Raw genomic sequence first — 24,808 nt, 5'->3', positions numbered from 1 at the left:
GCTTGAAGTGATGGAGGGTGAAGGTGTCCATGTTTGTCCGTTATCGTGGCCATTGGCAGGAGGTCAGTCCATTTCTGTCACTGAGTGGTGGTAAGAGCCCTGAATTGATGAATCTCATCATGGCCCATCCCTTTCCTTGACTCCTTGACATCTGCTAGGTCTCCTTTAAGTCATCTCTAGTTTGCTCCCTCTGGTATTTAAAATAAAAATTGAGTTAGTGTGGAAAAGTATCATTGTGTTTTATCTTAGTGAAGATAAGATAAGAAGGGATACTTAGGGAAAGCATGTTTGTTTCACTTACAATCAAAGCAGATAATCCTTGATTATTTTGTGGGGAGGTGCTAAGTGTTTGTGTTTTTTGTTTTTCTCAAGTTGATCTTCTCTTATTTATTTGCTGATTCCTTTTCCCCTCCCATTTTATTTTTTTCGAGAAGAGGGGTGTTGGGCTACATCCAGCAGTGCTCTTGGGTTACTCCTGGCTCTGTGCTCAGAAATTGCTCCTGGCAGGCGTCGGGGGACCATATGGGATGCTGGGGATCGAACCTGGGTTGGTCCCAGGTTGCCCACAAACAAGGCAAACGCCCTTCCACTGTGCTATCACTCAGGCCTGGGTTCCCTTTCCCTATTAGCACACTGTTACTTGCTCTTTCAGTTTCTCACTGTTTCTATTTTAGAAAGGCCGAGCTTCCTTGGCATAAGTATTCCTGTTCAGTCATATTTTTGTAATTTTTAAACCAAAGAATTAATTATGATTTTCAAATCTCAGTAAATGGATGTTTATTTTCTCTTTTCAATGTAGGATGGTGACCGGGACATTTTTATTGATGGGGTTGTTGCTCGCAACAGAGCCTTGAATGGGGATCTGGTGGTGGTGCAGCTGCTTGCTGAGGAGCAGGCAAAGGTGAGTTAAATATCCTTTTTCTCACTCTGGAGTTCTCAGGGCCTTTTGTATTCCATGATACTTTAAGGAGAGACCAGAAGCTGAAACCACAGGGGACCCTGACACACTCCCGTTACTTCAGAAGTAGGTTATCGGTGCTTGAGACTTAGAAACATTTGGTGGCCAGATATCTAATGGTCTGAGTATTGTATTTCCTTCTGTGTGTTCACTGTTCCCTTTGTGTCTTTTATTGATTTCTGTTGATTTCCTTGGTGGGAAGGAAGTGTTTGCGAGGTGAGTGTGCTTCCCTCTGCAGACCAGAGGACCTGATGTGTAAGACAGACAGAACTCTTCTGAAAAAAGCAACTTCAGTGTGTGAGGTTTTGGGGCTCAATTTCCATCTCTCCTTAGCAGGTGGAAAAGAAGATGTGATTGTTGTTTTTACTGTTATTTTTTAATAAGCATTAAGACCCACAGTAGTTCACAGTTAGCAATTTCTTTTACTTGTACAACTTGTACAGTTGATGTGTTTAAGTCTGAATTTTTCTACTCAGCTTTTATATTTATATTTCATTTGACTTAGTTTATGATAATCAAGAGTTTGATATTTTAGGGGCCGGAGCAAGAGCACAGTGGAGGGTGTTTGCCTTGCACGCAGCCGATCCAGGACTAAGAGTTTGGTATTTTATTCATGATAAAAACTCATAGCAAATTAGGAATGACTGGAACACTGCTTACACTGCTGGGAAAAGTATAAAGCAGTGCAGCCACTTTGTAAAACACTTGGGCAGTTTCTTAAAAAGTTAAGCTATTTCTAACATATGACTCAGCACTTATTTCTAGATATTAATTTTAGAGAAATGTATGCATTTGTTCATAAAAATATACATAAATGCTCATTAAAGCCCGTGGGGTAAGAACCCCAAGCTGGAAAAAACTCACATGGTTATTAGCATGTAAAAAGGTAATCTAGTATTATTCTTTCAACAGGAGACAACTCTGTAGTTAAAAAAAAAGTCAAATCAATGAACTGTTGGTATGAGGAACAGCATGGTTGTATCTTAAAATAACTATGGTAGATGAGGGAACTAGTCAACATAGACTATACTGTGTCTGTTTACATTTATGTAAAATTCTAGAAAATGTAAGCTACTTAGAGTGATGTAAGGCAGATCCCTGGTTACTAGGAGGTCCTGAGGAAACTTTCAGGTTGAATGAAATACTCATTATTTTGATGAGGTAGTTTCATTGTTGGATTTCTATGTTAAGATCAGTTCATCTGGTCAATATAGTCAGTCTATTAGGTGTCTGTTTTGTCTCAATCAAACTATAAAAAGAACAAAATGAAGTAGTAAGGACAATGGAGTCTGGTTTCAGGAGGAGGGTGATACGAGAGCTGGAGATTCAGGGCTACCTGTGCCTGAGAGTACCTGAAAAGGAGAGGTCTAAAGAGGAGGTGCTGGATACTGACTTGGGAGGTCTGCCAGTGGGGCCTGGGATGCCTTTGCCCTTGCAAACTAGCTTCCTGAACCCCAAAATTCAATTTCAGTTGTTTCTGGCTCGGAGCGGAGTCTGCTTCCTGGGGGCTGGTGACAGAGATGTGGGGAAATACGTGCTGGCAGTTGCAGGCCCTCAGGGCTGTGTCCCTGCTCTGGCTCAGCTCTGCCTATGGAACATGTATTCTCATGGACCTGGTGGTGGCACAGTAGAACTGTCTTTTTTGCATCCACTGATTTCCGCCCTGTAGCGGGAGAGAGGAGACTCTGTTAGTGGAATTTGCTATCAGGACTTGGAGCCAGAAGCAAGTCCAGAGAAGTCCAAGTCAGAACTTTTGCTGGTGAGGCTGTGATTATGGTATGTCATTCTCCTCCCATTTCTTTCTGCACTTCCCCACAGTGCTAACTTCTTCCCGATCAAATGTCAGCATTTTCCCTCTGGGATGTTCTACTGTGGATCTCCTTGGACTATCATGAGAATAATTCAGTACCAGAGGAGAGAGGTGGGATCTAAGTGTTGGGGGCTTGATGTTGGGCCCCTACATAGAGATGGGATGTGGAGATGGGAGCAGACCCTCTGCTGCTTTACTCACTGGGGTCTGTGACAGAGATGCAGCTGCTTTCCTGTGTAGGATGGGCAGCCCTAAGGTTTCTAGGCATGTGCACAATGTGAAAAAGAGAAGCTCAGGAAGCTGTTGTCACTTAGGGGTTGAAGAAGACTGCAGACCAAGGCTGCTTCCTATCTGAGAAAGATGGAAGTGAGGCACCCTGAACAGAACATATTCTGTCGACCAGTGTTCAGAATCGACCTGCCAACTCCAGGTTCAGGGTATTCTGTTAACATATAGATTTTAAGTCATAGTGAATTTCAGTGGTGCCTCAAATGAGCAAGGGGTGGTGTGGACTCTGAGACAAGCAACAATGATCTATGGCTTGAGCGTCTCGTAGAGGAAGAGTAGCAGAGCGAAAATGGTTGTGTGTGTTGGAAGGTTCCCTGCCTTGGAGGAAGCCTCGTGCCCCAAGACTAGTACATTGGAGAGATGTGGGTCTGGAAGCAAAGGAAAGGCCAATGCAGGAAATAATCCACACATACTGAAGTGGGTAAAATAGGTTCAGGAACTCCAACATGCAAACCTTCTGCTCCTAAGAAGCAGATAGCTCAGTGGAGGAAAACCAGGAATGCAAGAAAGCATTTTCCTGAGACCTGGGGTCTTTATTAGGAAGTGCCAGACTACACCCCTGGGGTGGAGAATAGGGAGGGACCTGGTTAATCCAACACTTGCCCAGTGATGATGGAAGCCTCAGCAAAGCTATGCAGTGCTGGGGACTTAGACAGGCTCTCTGCATACCAAGTGCAGCCTTGCCCTTTGAGTATCCTTGAGTGTCCTCTCCTGGCCCCAAGAGGAAGGAGGAAGGAGGAAGGGCAGAGGGTCTTGCTTTCCTTTTCGGGATGTACAAAGTAGCTTCCTTGACCCATCGTGCTAGAGCTAGAATGTGAGGAGGGGTCTTGTCACCCTTGTTGGGGACAGAGTCCAGCTCAAGAGAAGCCCATACTCACACTGTCAGCAGGAATCTCTGACACGAAGAGGACACACATCTCAAAGCATACTAGCCAATTGTGCCACAGGTCTGTGAGCACAAAAGCATGTTGTTATCAAAGGGAGCTTTAGTCCTGGTGTGAGTGAATGTAAATTAATCGGATTATTCATCTTTGCTTCTTTATGCTTGTTGTGCTCAGCCCTCTTGGGTCTGTAAACTACGGGACCTTTGGGGTTTCAGAAAAAAAACAACAGTTCTTTTAGTTGTTGTGGTAAATAGTCAATTTATTTCACAGCATGGTTGTTTTCCCCCCAAACAGATAGCTGTGAAAGGATCAAGCTGTGAGGCAATAATAAAGATAATTTGCTCTTATGTAACACTTTTCATTTCAAATTCTTTCTCATTTTTATTACTGACATCTAATGAAGGAAAGTGGAGGGCAACGATGCTTTCTGCACTTCAGTAAGTGGAAATGAAGGTCTCCTGGGAAGGATTTGTTGGCTTGTGTGGGAACTTTATACTTTGGGGTAGAACCAGGTGATAGGATCTAGGTCTCTTGATTTCTAACTTTATGCTTTTTTGGTAAGTTTTAAAAATCTGAAAAGAGAGAGAGGGGGGGGGAGAGAGACAGAGAGAGAGAGAGAGAGAGAGAGAGAGACAGAGAGAGAGAGAGAGAATCAGCTCTTCAAGTGGGTCGCCACTATTGATGCTGGTGCTTCTGCCAAGAGCAGTGCAGGATACTGCTGACTTCTCAGTCTCATTTTCCTGCTTTCTGCGAGATGCTGGAGGCTCAGCCTATAAGAGGCCACAGTCTCTGCTTCTGAGAAAAACATGGACTAGATGGTAAGGTCACAGACCAAGCATAATCAGGTTTTCATGAAAGAGGAGAAATCTGTAGTGTGGGAGAGAATTGGTCCAGGTTTAAGAGAGGCAGTCACATGTGAACTAAGCTTGGGAAGCCAGAGTTTAGTTTTGGTTTTGGGATGAGAATGATTCTGCACAAGACAGCCAAGAAGACACCATCGAACACAATCTCCAGGGCCCAAACCCGGTAAGGGTCCCACCCAATGAGGTGGGTGCTGATCTCTGCCATGTTTTGGGCACAGGAGAGCCATTATAAAAGACTCTGCCTTGCTCTCTGTCTGCTTTTCTGCACAAGACAGCCAAGAAGATGCCATTGAACACAATCTCCAGGGCCCAAACCCGGTAAGGGCCCCCCAGTAAGGTGGGTGCTGATCTCTTTCGTGTTTTGGGCACAGGAGAGCCATTATAAAAGGCTGCTGCCTTGCTTCCTGTCTGCTTTTCTGCACAAGACAGCCAAGAAAATGCTATCGAACACAATCTTCAGGGCCCAAACCTAGTAAGGGCCCCGCCCAATAAGGAGTAGCCATAGGACCATAGCCGCTCACAACTGTATGCATCTTCTTCTTTTTTTTTTTTTTTTTTTTTTTGGATTTTTGGGTCACACCCGGCGGTGCTCAGGGGTTACTCCTGGCTGTCTGCTCAGAAATAGCTCCTGGCAGGCACGGGGGACCATATGGAACACCGGGATTCGAACCAACCACCTTTGGTCCTGGATCGGCTGCTTGCAAGGCAAACACTGCTGTGCTATCTCTTCGGGCCCTGTATGCATCTTCTAACCCATGAACCCAGCACAGCACATAGTAAAAACCACTATACAAGTGTTGCAATGGGGAAACAATGCATGATAACACCACACATAGAGAATGAAGATGACCTAAAAAGCCTCTCAGATAGAGTTTAGAGTATTAATATTGGACAATGCTCAAAGTACTCAAAGCAAGCATAGATCGAGCTGAACAGACCACAGTGATAGAACTCAGAAAACTCCAAACCCAAACAGCAGGTTTGAAAAACTCAGTGGATGAAGTGAAAATCTCAAAGCCTTTTCAAAGAAGTAACAGCAGCTGAGGACAGGGTCAGTGAGCCAGAGGATGAGATGCAGAACAACTCCATACAGCAGAAGAGGTTAGCAAAGAACCTTAAAGCAAATGATCAAACGATGAATAAACTACTCAATAAATGTGAATAGATAAAAGTAGAAGTATTTGATAAACTCAACAGAAAGGACACAAGAATCTTTGAAGTCTCAGAGACTCAAAAAGAGAATATTAAGAAGAGTTGGAGGAAGTTTGAGAAAAGGAGAGGAGGAAGAAGGGGAAGAAGAATAAAAACAAAAAAGGAAGAAGAGGGAGAAAAAAAGGAGGAGGAAGAAGAGGAGAAAGAAGGAAGATAAAAGAAGACAAGAAAAGGAAGAAGGGGAAGAAGAGGAGAAAAAAAGAAGAGGAAAAAGTAGAAGAGGAGGAAGAAGAAGAATAAGGGAAAGAAGAAGAAAAAGAAGAGAATGAGAAGAATAGAAAATTTCCACTTTATTTTTGTTGAAAATTTCCACTTTGAAACAGGAACTTGCTCCCTTGGTTCCATCCTCCGGAAAGACCAAGGTCCGTTACCTCTTTTGTGAGACTCAAGCCATACTCCTTTTTGCTCTTGCAAGCTCTTTTTTGGGGGAGGTGAGAAGGGGGAAACCACTTCTGTCTCAGGCTTACTCCTGAATCAACGCTCAGGAATTACTTCCAGTAGGCTCAGGGGGCCATATGGGTTGCCAAAGATTGAGCCCTACTTGGCCATGTTCAAGCCAAACACCTATGGTTCTGTCACTCTGGCCCTGCAAGCTCTTCTACTTGTATTTATTCACTCTTCTTCAGCCTCTTCATTTACTTGCCTTTCTCCTACCACAGTCCTCTCCCGTAATCATTCAACAGCCCCACCCTTTATCTTTTCTCAACAGATTACTTTATCTAATCCTTTTCCTTTTTCTACACCCTCCAGCAGAGTTTATTCCTATGGGTGGAGGCTGAATGGCTGCTGCCTGTTTAATGTATCTCAAATACAGGAATTAGTGCCTGACAAGTTCTTCTGCTCTGATCTCTCTCCCAGTTTGTGAATGAGAATCTTTTTTTTTTTTTTTTTTTGTGGTTTTTGGGTCACACCCGGCAGTGCTCAGGGGTTATTCCTGGCTCCAGGCTTAGAAATTGCTCCTGGCAGGCACGGGGGACCATATGGGATGCCGGGATTCGAACCGATGACCTCCTGCATGAAAGGCAAACAAACGCCTTACCTCCATGCTATGTCTTCGACCCTGTGAATGAGAATCTTGACCTTAGCTTTGGTGTCTTAGTTAGGGACATGTACCAGAGGAGTGAGAGTTGGAGTTCAGATTTACAGCCCACTTCCTGACTTTTTAAAAACTTAATTTGTGGAGCTGGAGTTAAAGTACAGCAGAGTTATAGTAGAGCCCTTACCTTGAAATTCTTAGTACACCCCTTGAGCAATATCAGGAGTGATCCCTGAGTAGAGCCAGTAGTAACCTTTAAGCATCATCAAAGGTCTCCCCCCCCAAAAAAAAAAAAAACCTACTACTGTTTGTTATTCCTGAACTGTAAAGAGAGGTCTATGGTCTATGGATATGTATTACCAGTAGCATAAAAATCAAAAGCAGTCAAAACAAAACCTCTATACTTAGTATAGAGGTCAAGGGATGTTTTTTGGTGTCTACTGTATGTTTTGTAGGTTCAATCCCTGGTGTCACCACATGTTGCTAGGGTCACTGTTGTTGTGATCTCTCATGCCACAATCCATAACATACCATAACAGAAGCAGCTGCAGTGGCAATGAAAGAAAATAGTAGCAACTTTCACATACAATAATATCGTTTTTGGAGGGAGGGTTTGGGCCCCACCCAGCAGCACTCAGGAGTTACATCTGGCTCTGTGTTCAGAAATTGCTCCTGGCAGGCTCAGGGGACCATATGGGATGCCGGGAATTGAACCCAGGTTCATCCCGGGTTAGCTGTGTGCAAAGCAAATGCCCTACCATTGTGCTGTCTTTCTGGCCCCTGTTGTATCAAGTATCTTTCTTACCCAGATGGCTCCTGGGTAATAAAGATGCATTGCCACTGACATGACCAAAAGCCACCTGTCTTAGTAAAGAAGAAATTTATAAAAATAAAATTTCTAGTGTACTTTAATATTAGAAAGATGTGATAGTGTCTCAAGGCATTGTAGAGATCAGGACTGGGAGCGTATCCCTGTCTTCTCTGATTTCAACCCTAGAGGAGCAGAATTGGAGGTGCTGAACTCATTCTAATGTGGAATCAAGAGCTTCATACAGTTTGGTGGGCAAGGCATTGGATTGAAAACATTGCCGATTCCATGCCTTCATGACCTGCTGCCTTCTCTTGTATTTAGGGGCACTTGGCAATTGTCATTTGAAGATGGGCTTCTTTGGGACTGTGGAAAGGCTTTAATTTCCTAATTTTTATTTTAATATAATGATTTATCATGTTGTTCATAATACAGTCATTTCAGGCATTTAAATGTTCCAACACCAGACTCAACACCAATGTGACCATTCCTTCACCAGTGTCTCCAGTCCCCTGTCCACCACCCTAGCCTTCCTTCATGTAGGCACAGACAGATTTACTACATTTTGCCTAGTATATCACAGAAGTAACTGGAATGATCAAATCTTATATCAACACAGGTCAATTTGAAATAATTGTATCTCTTCATGGTACTAGTAATTTCAGTGTCTAAGGGTTTACTGGTTAGGTTTACTGAGGTAGGTAGATTACTATGTAATGACCACGTCATATTTCCTGTGGTACTACTACTAGCTAGCATTACAAGATAATGAGGTGTCCTCTGCAGTCCAGGATTTATAGATCCAAAACAGATTAGGTGTCTTGAAAGTTTGATAAGGTTAAGTGGCAGAGCTGGACCCTTTCTGTCAAGAGGCTATTGGGAATGGTGCTGGGCTGCTCTGGTTCATGCAGAAAGGGGAATATGTCCTGCTCCTTTCTGAGAAGACCGAAGTATCATCCTGGACTGGGATATCTGGGAAGTCTCAGTGGCCATTATTTTTCTTCTGGGGGAAAGGCTTACAACAACAGAGGTGGGGCATAGCTGTATGCATCCAAGCAGAGGCAGCGACTTGGCTGAGTGTTAAGGATAAGATTTGATTCCCAAATTAGGAAGACAGATGAGAGTGGTCCTGGGAACAAGAACCAAAGCAGAAGACCATTCCTGTGAGCCAGGATTTTGGGTCTGTTTTAGATGCACCGAAGGTGAAATGGGCCCCAGAATTTGTTTCTGGTACTCTGATTCTGGGTGGTGGGTTATTGACTGAGGCCTCCTGGAAGAGGAATTGGTGTTGTTTAATTGTTGCTCACCTTGGTCTCTGAGGCCAGCAGCTTGGGTGCCATCTTAGCTGTTAGTAACAGAGTTAAGGAACTCCTGAAAGCACAGTGGAATCAGGCCATGCAGTCAGGTAAAGCAGAGACATGCAATCTGCTGCTGGTGAGAGAGACTGGATGGGTTGCAAATAGAAATCTCACTCATGGGAAATTAGCTTCTATATTCTTTACTCCAAATATTCAAAGACATAGCAGGACCAGCTGGAATTGATCTGCTGTATTGATATAAGAAAACTCTTTTTTTTTGTTTTTGTTTGTTTGTTTTGTTTGGGTCACACCCACAGCGCTCAGGGGTTACTCCTGGCTCTATGCTCAGAAATCACCCCTGGCAGGCTCGGGGGACCAAATGGAATGCCGGGATTCGAACCAACGTCCTTCTGCATGCAAGGCAAACACCTTACCTCCATGCTATCTCTCTGGCCCGATATAAGAAAACTCTTACACCTTTTTGTTTGTTTGTTTGTTTGTTTTTGGGCCATTCCTGGTGACGCTCAGGTTACTCTTGACTCTGTGCTCAGAAATTGCTCCTGGTTTGGGGGACCATATGGGACACTGGGGGTATCAAACTGTGATCCATCCTAAGTTAGCCACGTGCAAGACAAACACACTACCACTGTGCTACCGCTTTGGCTCCAATTACACTTTTTTTTTTTTTATCCTTCAGGTATCTGTTGAGCACTTGTATGCTAAGAGGATACAGTGGGAATAAATCAATCAAGCACTTCGTTATTTAAGTGTGAATTTCTCTCAGAACAGGATTATTTCATTTACCCTATAGCATAATCAAATTATACATTAATTAAGGAATGTCAGAAGTAGGTAATGATGTTATATTTCCTGATTTGTCTATTGTCCATTTATTCAGAAAACCTATTTTTATATGGAGGTAAGAATATTCAACAAGGGAGTAATAGAAGTGTAGATGGATATTTTAGTAGAAATGGCATGGGAAGAAAGAAAAAACTTGAATTGGAAAGACTAAAAGGAGTGCTGATAGGAATGACTACTCCTTTTCTCTACATTAAACAAACACAAGCAGAAATCAAAGTGCACATTTAATCCCTAATTTTTCAGTGGCTGTTCCAGACCTTCTTATGGTCACACGAAATTGGTCTAGTACAGTAAATTGTTTCCTTTGACAACTAACTTTTCCTTCAAGTAATTGTTTTACAGTTTTATCTTCCAAGTTGTTCTTTAAATATGCACCCATCATAGTAGATTATGTCTAATCCAATCTCTTATATAACTACTATCATTTTGGCTTGTTCTCTGTTCCAGTGGAGTTAGTATTCTTTAGAACGATTTGGTTTCTTGGCCTGCATGGCAGTCTCAAAAAGGACTTGGACGGACCATTATGATGGAAGCAAAGGCTTTTAGACCCTCCACCCACAGCATCTGGTAGGCAGAGATGTCTGCTGCCATGATCAGATTCTCCCCAAATTGTTCTATACACAAGTCTATTTTTAACACAATCTTTTCTTCTTCACTTTTGCCAGCACTGGGATCAAATACTTCAGGTTCTTGCCTGCTTCAAACATGCCTTCAGATCTCTGTAATTCAAGTTGAAATGTCTGAAATAAGAATGTATCATTTAAGGATAGAGCAGCTTATTTGTGCTGGGAAACTCCCAATTAATATTTCAGAATTACTTGTTAGAAAACTAATTTATTACTCCTTAACTCTATGGGGATCATTGGTGAAAGTCATATTCCTTCTAAAAAATGAAGTAATGTAGATAAAGTACTTACAGCAATTCCGCCATACGTAAGAGCTTATGAAAGTCAGATATTACTATCATTATTTCAAATGAGAGCTGAAAGTCATAGTTTGTAACAACTCAAATTTACTATTCTCAACTCTTGAATTTACCTCTGATATCATTAATCACAACAGATGTAACATGTTGACATAAAATGTTGGTAGTTTGGGGGTATGGTCCCCCAAGCCTACCAGGAGTGATTTCTGAGCGTAGAGCTAGGAGTAACCCCTGAGCACAGCCAGATGTGACTCAAAAACCAAAATCCCAAACCAAACCAAACCAAAACAAAAATGTTGGTACTTTGATGTACATTCTTTTTTTTTTTTTTTTGGGGGGGGGGCCCACACCCGGTGGTGCTCAGGGGTTACTCCTGGCTATCTGCTCAGAAATAGCTCCTGGAGGGGCCGGAGAGATAGCATGGAGGTAAGGTGTTTGCCTTTCATGCAGAAGGTCATTGGTTCGAATCCCGGCATTCCATATGGTCCCCCGTGCCTGCCAGGAGCAATTTCTGAGCATGGAGCCAGGAGTAACCCAAAAACCACAAAAAAAAAAAAAAAAAAAAAAAAAAAAAAAAAAAAAGAAAGAAAATAGCTCCTGGCAAGCATGGGGGACCATATGGGATGCCGGGATTTGAACCAACCCACCTTGGGTCCTGGATTGTCTGCTTGCAAGGCAAACACTACTGTGTTCTCTCTCCAGCCCCGTACATTCTTTTGAGGTGTCTAAACTGCTAGATGGTTGATGGCAGAGGTGATTCTACTGTGGAACAGACTGAGTTCTTCCTTTTATGTTTGTTTATTTTTGGCCACACCCAGTGCCACTCAGAGTTTACTCCTGACTCTATGCTCAGAAATTATTCCTGGCAGGCTCTGAACCATATGGAATTGCTTGGAATCAAGCCCTGGTCAGCCATGTACAAGGCCTACCCACTGTGCTATTGCTCTGGCCATTGAGTTCTTATTTGTGCTCACTGCCCATTAAGATCACTCGGGGTGGGGGGACGGAGAGATAGCATAATGGTAGGGCATTTGCCTTGCAAGCGGTCGACCCAGGACCAATGGTGGTTCAAATCCTGGCATCCCATATGGTCTCCTGTGCCCACCAGGAGTGATTTCTGAGCAGAGAGCCAGGAGCACTGCCGGGTGTGGCCCAAAACAAAACAACCAAACCAACCAAACAAACAAAAAGATTTGCTCTGTATTTTCTTCACTCCTGAACCAAAGCTGTCTAAAATAGCTGCTCTCAGAAGTAGTTCTCCCCTTTGCTGTGATGACCAAAGGAGACAGAGTCCTGGAGGGACCATATTTTAAAATAACTTTGTCCGCCATTGGAAAACCCAGCAGCCTCTGCTCACACCTGGCATCTTACTAGCAGAAAAATAACTCAACTCCTCTTAAGCTCCAAAAGAAAATGCTGGCCACCGACTCTTCCCAGGTAGTCTGATCTAGGCTGAAAACTCTGGGGCCTTCTTGGAATGGGAGAAGCTAGAGTCCCCTTTCTGCATGAAGGCACAGCAGCCTGCAGCCAAACCAAACACTCTGACATAAAAGGTCCACAATTTAACTTTATTAAACTGCTAAGCTACCAAATTTGTTCCAGATCTATAGATCCTAGATCATGTGGCTGTACAGCACTTCAAAATCTCATACTAGTGTCATCTCAGTAAGATCATAGCAAATGTAATGGAAATGTTCCATAGAAGACCACCAAACCTAGTGAGCCTAAACAGTAACACAGAAGGCTCAGCTAGCTCCAACCACAGCTCAGTAAATCTTTAGACACTGACTTTAGTAACACCATGGAGATGTGAATTATTACAAATTGATTCTTATTAATCTAAATTTTGATAATTCCATTTGTCTTTGTGCTGTAATTAACAATCTGAAGTAAATTTGTGTCTGCAAGGGGGGAAGAATAGATGGTAGGTGAGAAACTACTGGTAGAGGAAAGGTCACACTGGTGGTATAAATGGTGTTTGAACTTTTAATGTCTGGAACAACTATATTATGAACAACGTGTACTATAAAAAAAACATAAAAAATCTTTGTCCAGGGCCGGAGAGATAGCATGGAGGTAAGGCATTTGCCTTGCATGCAGAAGGACGTTGGTTCGAATTTTGGCATCCCATATGGTCCCCCAAGCCTGCCAGGGGCGATTTCTGAGCATAGAGCAAGGAGTAGCCCCTGAGCGCTGCCAGGTGTGAACCCCCCCGAAAAAAATAATAATAAAATTTAAAATTTTAAAAAAACACACAAAACTTTTGTCCAGGACTAGAGATATGGTACAGGGGTTAAAATACTTGCCCTGCATATGCCCTTATACCAGTTTGATCCCTGGGTATTGGGTGTGGTTCCCCAGGTATCTCTAGGAGTGAATTCTGAACACAGAGGCAGGAATAGTATCTAAACACTGCTGTGTGTTCCCTGATCCCCTACCCTTACCCCATGATAAATAAAAGAACTATCTTTGATCAGAAGGATTTCATCAGTTTCAGCACAACATCAGTTTTCAGCACAACATCAGTTTCAGAACAAAGCACCTGGCACCAGGCCCTGGTTACAAGTGTAACCAGGTAAGGAAAACAGGTTGTGATTATGATCTCTCAGGACAGACTCACTAGATTCAGAACAGATTAGGGTATTATTGTGGGGATCTTTCAGGAGGGCCTACTAGGTCCAAAGTAAGTGTGTTGATTTTTTTTTTTTTTGTGGTTTTTGGGTCACACCCGGCAATGCTCAGGGGTTATTTCTGGCTCCAGGCTCAGAAATTGCTCCTGGCAGGCACAGGGGACCATATGGGGTGCCGGGATTTGAACCGATGACCTCCTGCATGAAAGGCAAACGCCTTACCTCCATGCTATCTCTCCGGCCCCAAGTGTGTTGATTTTTGAATTATAAAAGTGGTGCCATTTTTGTCAGCCAAAGGGAAGGAACTTTTGTTTTAAGGAAATATATGAGCATTTATTTGGTAATATCTATAAACTATAAAGAATTTTATCATTGATAGCTGTTTTGTGATGTTTTTGCTTAAAACTGTCACTGTTAAAATGTTTTTTATTATGGAAACTTTTGACAGATATATCTAATCTCATGTTTTATAGAAACTGGTAATATTTCAGACATAGCTGTCTTACAAATTTAGTAACTAAAGAGAGGAACATGGTAGGTTTGTAAAACTAAAGCTATTTTAGTATTTTGACATTTGCTTAAAATACACACTAAGAGTATAAAATGTCAGGAGAGGAGGCTAAGAGGTGGCATGTTAGGGGAAATACATTAGAAGATGTCTTCATACCATGGGAAAGGTTTTTGTTTTATTTTTGGGCCACAGCTAGAAATGCTCAATGCTTTGTTCTTAGGGACCACTCCTGGCAGTGCTTGGGGAACCATAAGGGTTTCTAAGGATCAAACTCAGATCAAATGCAAGGCATCCGCTCTATCTGCTGTGCTATCGCTCCAGTCACAATTCCATCTTAAGACATTATTGTGTAGGTATTGGAGAGCCAATTTAGAGGGCACAGGTTTGCATGTTTACATATTACTTCTGGTGATAGTGCACTATATCTAAAGGAAAGGGAAAAATAAAGGCAAGGGAGAATAATGTTTTAAGATCAATAAGAAAATTCTTTGAGAGACTGAGAGAGAGAGAGAGAGAGAGAGGGGAGAGAAGGAGAGAAGAGAGAGAGAAGAGAGAGAGAGGAGAGAGATGATTGGCTGTAAGAAGCAAGTGTGAAGGTATAAACGTAGAAATAGCTATAAGGGCATTCGGAGATTGTCAAGCTGACATTTTATAGAGAAGTCAGAGTGACCAGTGAGAAGCCTTCTTTGTTGATGGTCAGAAGAGTTATGGATAGAAAAGGCAGAAACCAAAGCAGAGTAAGTGAAAAAAGGCAGGAAGGAACCTCAGGAAGAGTTAGACAAAGAAATGGTGGTTACCTATGGTTTGGTCTGAGAGAAACTTGACTTACATGTAGAATCTTAAGTTGGGTTTCTTCAATGTAGGCAGAGTCCAAGTACTTACATTTTCATATAAGATATTTGAAATAGACTCAGTTATTTAAAAAACAATTAAAAAATCTTAACACACTCAAATGTTCGAATGTGAGAGATGAGTACAGAGAATGAACTAGTTTTTTTTTGTTTTTGTGGTTCTGGGAATCTAACCCAGGGCTGCACACATGCAAGGCAAGCACTTTGCCACTGAGCCGTGAAATGAATGAACTCGTTTGATGCCAGAAGTTTCACTGGCTGCTAAAAGAGTGATTTGGTAATGCACAAAATAGGATAGGAAATGGGCCATGTTCCAGAGAAAGTCAGAGCAGGTTGTAGGAGCAAATGTACTTTGGCCACTGGGCTAGAATACGAGATTTCTGTGGTGATTAGGGAAGTGAGATACCTTCTAAATCAGAGGCCAACAAACTTATAAAATATTCTTTAATTACTTTGTAAAATACCAGAAAGAAACTTTTCAGGCTGTTTAGGATATTGGGTTCTGTCATAACTCTGGGATTGAAGTCTTCATGAAGATAGCTGTGTTCCTTTTTCAATTTTTTTTTCATTTTTTTTTGGAGGACCACACCTGATAGTGCTCAGGGATGACTCCTGGCTCTGTGCTCAGAAATCACCTCTGGCTTGGGGGACTATATGGGATGCCAGAGATCAAACCTGCATTTGTCCTGGGTCAGCCGCGTGCAAGGCAAATGCCCTACCGCTGTGCTACCACTCCAGCCCCAGACATCAGTGTTTTAATAAAGCTTTCTTTATTAAAATAACTGAATTTGACTTCATGAAATTATAGTTTGTGGCCCCTGTTCTTGAACCATTAATAGATCTTACCACGAGAGCCCAGAGGCAGAACCCTGTTCTCATCCTTAAACAGCACAATAGCTTTGCTGGGAAATGTCTTAGTGTACTGACTACATGACTATATCCTAGAACTTCAAACCTTGCCTTTTTCTTTAAATTCTGTAGAAGCTTTTATTTATTTGTTTGTTTGTTTGTTTTTTGTGGTTTGTGTTGGAGCCACACCTGGTGGTATTCAGGCCTTACTCCTGGCTCTGTGTTTAGGTATCACTCCTGGCAGGACTTGGGGAAGAACTGTACGTAGTATTAGGGACTGAACCCAAGTTGGCCACATGCAAGGCAAGCGCACTGCCTTTTGTGTTATTGCACTGATCCATTTAAGCCTTATTGGTTATTTGATGTACTGCTTGAGAAGCTGTCCAGGAACTCAGGAAAGAGCTCAGGCCAAACCTATAACACCTACGCATACCACTTGAGCCACTCTAAAGCTGTTCTAAAGGGGTTCTAAAGGCTCTCAGTCATCTTTGAGGCCTTTTGAAGAGATCACCCCATGATCTGTGGAGATTAGTCAGGGTGTCACCCATCATCATGGTTCATTTAACCTCCTCATCTAGGACATGTCTTTTGGGGAAGTTTCAGGGGTGGGGATTCTGTGCAGAACCAAGCCATGCAAGTTCAAAGGAGTTGAGAGGGAGTAGAGGAGATTGAAGGGGAGGGCGGGGTGGGAAAAGGAGAAGAGTCAGAAGAGGAAAGGAGAGAGGAGAGGAGAAGTACATTAGAGATCACCTCTTTTAGCTCTTCATTAATCAACTACATTCTATTCATCTATGTGAAATACAGGCCTTCTATAGCTTGCCCTTTTAGGCTAATTAGGAATTATTACCCAGTATGTGGTGACTGTAAGGAGTGGTAGATAGGTCACCACCATTATGGAGCACCTACTGTGTGTTCAGCATTCCTTTCCAGCCTTTGTTTTTTGTTTGTTAGTGGTTGTTTTGGCCTACACCTGACTGTGGTCGGGTTACTTCTGGCTCTGTGCTCAGGAATCACTCCCGGTAGATGCAGGGGACCATATGAGATGCCTGGGATCAGACCTGGGTTGACCATGTTTCAAGGCAAACACTCTCCCTTCTGTACTATCCCTCTGGCTTCTCCACTCTACCTTTTGGAAACCCAGGGAGAGGTATATTGTAGGTATAGATTACCTTGCAAGATGGATTTGTAGTACTTTTTATTTTCATGTACTTATTTTTAAATACCACTAGTCATATTGGTTTAATTCATAAGCTCAAAGAGCAATGTCTGGTAACAGGTAAAGAGACCTTCTTCAAATTAGTTTCTGGGTCACACCCGGCAGTGCTCAGGGCTTACTCCTGGTTCTCCACTCAGAAATCGCTCCTGGCAGGCCTGGGGTCTTATGGGATGCCGGGATTCGAACCACCGTCCTTCTGCATGCAAGGCAAATGCTCTACCTCCATGCTATCTCTCTGGCCCCAGAAGGAATATATATATATTTTTTGGGTTTTTGGGCCACACCCGGCGATGCTCAGGGGTTACTCCTGGCTGTCTACTCAGAAATAGCTCCTGGCAGGCACGGGGGACCATATGGGACACCGGGATTCGAACCAACCACTTTTGGTCCTGGATCGGCTGCTTGCAAGGCAAACGCCGCTGTGCTATCTCTCCGGCCCAGGAATATTCTTAAGTTAATGTTTTGTTTGTATTTCCATCTTTAAGGTACTTCTGTTAAGTTTATATATTATAAAATAACAATGTTTTAAATAAAAATGTTAATTTTTAAAAAACTCGAGTCACTTTGAATTACAAATAAGTTTCAGGCATAAAATGTTCCAACACCAATCCTTTCACCAGTGTCCAGTTTCCTCTACCATTGTCACAATCCTCCCCTTTTCCCCCCAGCCTGCCTCTATGACAGGCACTTTTCCTCCTCCCTTTTAGATTTACATTATTTTTCTGATAGGGTATCATGCCTGTCTCTTCCTTTCAGCACATAGTCCTGGTCCAGAGTGACTACTTCTGGCTATCATTGTCATTGTATTCCTTTCCTGATCTATTTCCCTTGCCTCCTCCCTTAGTGACAGAGACAACTTAACTAATACTTTAACTTATAAAAACTACTTTGTTTGTTTTTGGGTCACCTACCTGGCAGTGCTCAGGGGTTATTACTGGCTCTGCACTCAGGAGTAAATACTGGTGGTGTTTGGAGTACCATACAGGATGCTGGGGATTGAACCTGGGTTGGCTGCGTGCAAGACAGGCATCCTGCCCACTGTACTATTTCTCTGATCCCAGTTGAATTACTTTAATGACTGCATGAGTCAGTGTGCTTTTTTACTCTTGCTAGTTTGAAAGTAAAATTTTATTCCTTTAATAAAAACTTAAGTTATTTCTATATAAGTTGATTTGGAGAAAACGTCTTAAAGCAAGACTTTTGACTTAAAATGAATAAGGTAAACACATTATCTATACTAATTTATAGCTATTTGTTACTTTCATTATAAAATCAGTAAAGTGATTATTTTAAAATTTATTTTCCTTTTTATGCGAGAAGCTTTCGACTGTTAGCTGTCATTATCTAGAAGTAGTTTTGAGTTCCCTTCCCGACTCTTTGCTCTTTGTTAGTCACCAGCTCAGATTCTGAATGTGAGCTGAGAGACAAAGTATATATGTGTATTTATATATAGGCATGAGGAGGATTTTTTTTCCCAAGGGATTTGGAGTGTACCTGTAAATAGAAGGACCAGGATTAGTGAGGGGGAGAAAATCAAAGAAAGAAGAAAATCCATGTAAATATTTATATGGGAGAACACCTGTCATAGGGATCTACCCAAAGAACTTCCAGGCTTATAATTTAAAATACCCTTGAGCTTTGACCTATTATTGAATTGTAAGTCACTGATTGTATTTTATATTTTTTGCTCCTTAAAATTTCCACCCAAAGTAGAAAGTGTTTGACTAATGGTATACATTTAAAAAAAAAAAAGGCAGATGATCTATTCTCAAAGTAGCATAATTTCTGATTAGGTGTGTTCCTTGTTCCCTATAACTACCCATTTAAAGAAAGGTAGATCTTTGGCTGAAGAGACAACCTTACAGAGTTTCTCCAATTTTGCATCCACAACCTCCAGCATTTAATAAAGAAGTTACAATGTATACTAGGAGATAGCTCAGATCACTGAAGATAAAGGTAAAAGCATTGGACATATCCAAAGGAAATTCAAATTTTGGTGGTATTATAGAAATAGATTTTAAAATAATTGAGCTAATACATTAAAAATAAGATGACAATGGGGCCAGAGCGATTGCACAGTGGTAAGGCATTTATTTGCCTTGCACACGGCCAACATAGGACAGACCCCGGTTGGAATCCTGGCATCCCATATAGTCTCCCTGAGCCTGCCAGGAGCGACTTCTGAGTGCAGAGCCAGGAGTAACCCCTGAGCGCTGCTGGGTGTGACCCCAAAACAAAAACAAACAAAAAAATAAGATGACTAATAGAGAATGCCATGAAAACTAATACGTATTGAAAGGTATAGGTGCCAGAGAGATAATATAGAGATACACCATGTTTATTTGGTCCACTGAACAATCCCACAAATGTGACTTGTAGGCACAGAACTAGGTGTGAATCCTGATCTTAGAGCCTGGACCTGACCCCCTTAGAACCAAAGGTGTAGTCCCCCGCGCAACTAATAAAAAGAAAGAGAATGGTTAGAAATTCTAGAACTGAAAAAAATTGATAACTCATTTTTTATTTAACAACAGATTAGATACTATGAAAGAGAAGATTGATGACAAGGAAAACAGGTTTTCAGATACGTTTAGGCTAAGACATGGATTAAAAAAGGATAAAAATATAGAAAGGGGCATAAAATATATACTAGAAAAAGATCTTGTATTTGAGTCAAAGAGGAGAGAGAAAATGGGATACAAATAGTATTATAAGTGATATTGGTCAAATTTCCCCAAACTTATAAAGAACATGAATCCATAAATTTGAGAAGACTGAGAAATCAAAAATTGTTAAGACAAAGAAAATCACTTGCAGATTCATCATAAAAATCTATGAAAAACCTTAAAAGTAAATGGGAAGTTAGATACCTTCAAAGGAACAACAGTATGAAAACTGCTGACTTTTCAAGCAAATCTGATGGCAGCCACAGGATTATAGAATATCTTTAAAGTAAAGAAGGAAACATTTGACTGTAATAGCAGATTTCTTAAAGTGCACAGCAAAATGATCAAAAGAAAGAAAATATGAATAGAATTATATCTAGTAAAGAGATTAAGTTTTCAGGGTTTTTTTGTTTTTGTTTTTGGGTCACACCCGGCAATGCTCAGGGGTTCCTCCTGGCTCTACGCTCAGAAATCACTCCTGGCAGGCTCAGGGGACCATATGGGATAAGCTGGGATTCGAACCACCATCCTTCTGCATGCAAGGCAATCACCCTATCTCCATGCTATCTCTCTGGCCCCGAGTTTTCAGCTATTCTTTTTATAAACAAGAAAAATTCTAAAAGCAAATGGTGTTATTAGTGAGTCTTTCCAGATGTTTAAGGATGAAAATGACATTAATCTTGCAAAATGCTTCTATAGAGTGAAAAATGTTTTATGAGACTGACAACCTTGATGTGAGAACCTGACCAAAAATACAGCATAAGGAAATTTATGAAAATTTGATCAATAGATGTATATATTTAAAATAAAGTAACTGAAATTTGCTCCTTAGATACATAGAAAGGATAACATGTTTGGAGCCACTGAGATTTATTTCAGGAAACAAGATTTCCTAGTGAAATGGTTTCAGGTCTGTGGGATGATGTCAGAAGACCCCGGCCACAGCATGGGGCCATCACTGACTTCTGTGCGATTTGTTTGAATTTTACTATGAGGTTGGGGCTTATGTTTAAGTATTCCTATCACTAAACCAAACAAGTACAATAAGTGAAAGAAAATAATAAAAATAAAAAGAGGAGGAAAAAACTTGGTGAGAGAGAATTCTGTGGCCTTGATAGATGATGATATTTCTATGGATCTATAGTTATCTGTAAGCTAAATGCAGTTGTATTTGTCATAGTTTTTCATGTTAGACATACCTCAGTATAATTGACCACATTAACTGAGAAAAGAAAAGATTTGTGATCATTTCACTTGTTGTGGAATTTAATAGAGGTTTTCTACATCAGATCTCTGGCACCAAATAGTTAGTGGTGGAACAGGGAAGTTTTCCTTCTGATGGTATGAATGAGCTACTAGTACTTTCCACCCTGAACCTGTGGGCACAGGCAGTACAGGAAAGCATGGAAAATAGAGATAGGAAGTCTTTGCTTTGAATGTTGATAGGTTCTTGAAACTTCAAATAAAAAGACAGAACAAGACCAGGCCCTGGAAGTTGTTTTATTCATTATCAGCTGGAAAATGTTTTTCATCTTTGGTGTTCCAGTGTTCAGTGAAACACAATTGAGTGGAAATCATGTTATCTGAAGACCTTAAGTATAAGAATTAAGAGAGTAAGATTATGGCCTTTACTTTCATACTATTTGACTACATATATATATATATACATATATATTATTTGATGCCTATGTTTATGCAGAAAACCAAGAAGAATTAAAATATGGTACCCTTTATATATGTGTTTATGAACAAATACTGTAGGAAAAACATAATAAAAGATTGACATCTGGAGAGATAGAGCAGGTGCTTGCCTTACTAGAACCAGGATAAATCCCTGACAACATATATAATCCCTTGAACACTGCCAGGGTTCACTTCTGAGCACAGAGCCAGGAAAAGCCCTTGGGCACCTTTGGGTGTGCACACCCCTCTCCCATCAAAAAAGATGTGCTAGACCTCAGCTTTGGAAAATACTTAGTTACTGAGGAAATTTAAAGATGTCCTTTCTAGTTCATTCAGGGATTTTAAATTATTATGAACAAGTAAATTTTCCACAAATTGATCTATATATTCAACATCATCCCAACCTCCACACCAGAGTTCCAGGAATACTCTGTGTATGTGTGTTTAGGAATGGGGGCTCATTCTGTATGGAGGGTAGCTTCAAGAATCAGAAGATCCAGAGCTGGGTGTTTCTGTTCCCTACCTATGGAGATTTATGTAAAAATAAGCTCTGCTCCTGCATACACACTTATCTCTCCCACCTAAAGGATCACACTTCAGTAAGTTATATTATTTGGCAAAAGCAAGGTATTTTGAAGCTGTTCATCAATTGACTTCACTATAAGGGAATTATCCTCCGGGCCTGGCCGCATCTGGCAGATCCTTTAAAGGAGGTCTTAAGGTCAGAGATGACCTCCTATCTAAAGGAGCAAGCAGCAAAGGATGAATTCTTTAGCTTCAAGGAATGGAATGTCTCCCAACAATGACTCTTTTGACTAACACTCCAGTCCTTAGCCCCTAGAAGCAACAGCAGCCCCTGCCCACACTTTGGTGAGCGCCTCCTGGGAGTCTTGGCTTAGGCCCCAGCAGAACTATGTCAGGCCACCTGATCCACAGCAGCTGTGAGATGAGACATGTACCTTGTTTAAATCTGCTGTTTGAGGACAGTTTTTATGTAGCATTAAAAATTACTGCAGTTAGGGACTGGAGAGATAGCATGGAGGTAGGGCCTTACATTCCAGAAGGACCATGGTTTGAATCCCAGCATCCCATGTGGTCCTCTGTGCCTGCTAGGGGCGATGCCAGGTGTGACCTAAAAACCAAAAAAAAATAAAAAAAAAATTACTGCAGCCTGGGGTCAGAGCAATGGCACAGCAGTAAGGCTTTTGCCTTGCACATGCCTGGCCTAGGATGGACCGCGGTTTGATCCCGAGCGTCCCATATGGTCCCCCGAGCCAGGAGCGATTTCTGAGCGCATTGCCAGGAGTAACCTCTGAGTGTCACCAGTGTGGCCCAAAAACCAAACCAAACAAAAACAAAAAAACCACTGCAGTTTGGGAATTCTCTTATTAGTGGTGTGTGTGCTTAACTTTGAAGAAATAATTATACTAAACACTTCTAGTTTGTGTTTTCTGTATTATAAATAAGAATAAATTTATGACATAAGAGTATTTTTTTGAAAAGAAAAAAATGAGGCAGAAGAGACAGCTCAAAGTATCAGAACACATGCCCGGTGTGCAAACATCCCTGAGTTTCATTTCTAGTATTACGTCTCCCCATCATCCCCCCTGAGTGTTCTGACTATGGCCCTGGTTGCCCTTGGGCATTGATGAAGTGGTTTTGTTGGTCCTCTGCATTGTTGGACCAAGTACTCCTGAGCACTGCTGGAGGAGTCCCATCCCCAGTACTAAAGCAAGCCTCCTCCCCCTGGAGAGGGGAGAAAGCATTTCCTTGCATTACTTTGACCAGTGCACAAATAGAAAATAATCACAGTGAAACTTGTGCTGGTCAAGTTGAACCCAAGCTGATTTGGTCACACTAACGTGAATATTCCTTCTCTTAGTAACTCACTCTCCTTCCTTGCTCTCCTTATTTCCAGTTTCAGTTCTCCTTGAGGTTCCCCAGGGTGTTTTAGACTTTCAGAGGGTGGGCAACAGCCATTTCCTGGTCCAACATCCTTATTTTCAGGGTGATGGCCCCAGGCAAACCTGCTTCAAGAACTGCAAGTTGTTGAGGGTTCTCATTTTGTGTGCATGTTCAGGAATCAGAGATGCAAGCATACATTGTGTCTGCATGGGGGCTGTCAGGGGATTGTTCTCTGGTATGGATTTGTCTTCTGGAACCCATGTTTGAGACCGAAATGTGGGTGAGAAGAGATTCATTTGGCCATGTGTCTCCTGCATTTGTTTCTGCCAGGCTGGGAGGTCACCTTGTCACCAAAATTTTTTTTCTGGGGTGCTTATTTACAGAAATGACTGTTCCAGGTTTCCTCTGTTTCACTTGCTTGCAACTGTCATGACATAAGATAATGCACTGCTCTTTCCTGCATGGAGCCTAAAGCCAGGTTAGAGTCTTTCTTTGGTCACAAAGAGACCTATCTGTGGTGGAATCAGGCTTCCATAGATTGAAATACTCACTTACTCTGGTAAGGAGCAAAATAAAATGCAGTTAATGACTGTTAAGTGCATGGAAGTGTATTAGGTTCATAAGCCATTTTTAGTCCTATCTCATTAGAGAATAAATTTATAGCTTATAACTTTTTCTCTTTTGCATCTCTGATCACGAGTCTAGAGCATTGTATTTTTGAAAAGCTGGACATGTTAAAATAGTGCTTCTAGGGTAAAGCATCTGTCAGTATTTCCATTATAAAACACAAGTTTAAAGGGTCTAGAAGTCAGCTGTAAAAATTTGTTCTTGGCTGATACTTTGTATACAAAAATCTCTGCCCAGGATAATTTTCAGAAAAATTTTTGCAAAGGCATAAACTGTGAGGTTATATGGCAGAACCAACTTGAAATGAACTTGTTTTTTAATGCTTCTATCAAAGTAGGGAAAGATGGTAGCTTTTAAAAATCAAATAAAAAAATCTTTCAAATAAAGCAGTATGAAAATTGAATTTTTAGCCCTTGCTTTTGAGAAAATGGAAACTGTGGTATTAGAAGACTTGTCTTTGCCTTAAATCTCACCCAGCCCAGCAAAAGGCCCAATCTAGATGATTTCCAGATCATTTTAAGACCGGCTGATGTAAAATATGACATTTGGGACAGCTCAGATATGTTGGAGCCATTCTTTGGAAGTTGCTTTGATACTTGTGCATGACTTTGCAGAGCTGGGAACTGCTGAGGGTGACACCTAGACATGCCGCTATGCAGATTGGATAAAGAGGCCTTCCCTCCACCCCCTGAAGCCAAGGAACTTTTTGTCAATGGAGTTTTCTTCCTAAAGCTCTGGGCAGGTCTTCACTTGAACAGATCAGCCACAATGTGGATTAAGCATCTTACTTTTATATTATTGTGAAGGAACACACATGTACACACTGTTCTTCTGCACCTGACAGCTTGTAGCCAGGCTTCTTTGTCAGATGCTTTTCTACCTTGCAAGCATATTCCCTCCAGGGATAATCTTCTATGTGGCAGC

At 41.6% G+C, this 24,808-nt stretch overlaps 1 protein-coding gene across 1 annotated transcript in view; it reads left to right on the top strand.

The window, feature by feature from the left end:
- DIS3L2 (DIS3 like 3'-5' exoribonuclease 2) overlaps positions 1-24,808 on the top strand; it is a 306,442-nt gene that overhangs the window by 66,107 nt on the left and 215,527 nt on the right. The window contains exon 5 of the mRNA XM_049769303.1: positions 800-901. Coding sequence (XP_049625260.1) covers positions 800-901 — 102 coding nt within the window. The remainder of the gene's footprint in view (positions 1-799; positions 902-24,808) is intronic.

Source organism: Suncus etruscus, chromosome 2, assembly GCF_024139225.1.
Source record: "Suncus etruscus isolate mSunEtr1 chromosome 2, mSunEtr1.pri.cur, whole genome shotgun sequence".
NCBI classification, from domain to species: domain Eukaryota; kingdom Metazoa; phylum Chordata; class Mammalia; order Eulipotyphla; family Soricidae; genus Suncus; species Suncus etruscus.
The sequence above is the reverse complement of the archived record's forward strand: the minus strand, read 5'-3'. Positions and strand labels throughout refer to the sequence as shown.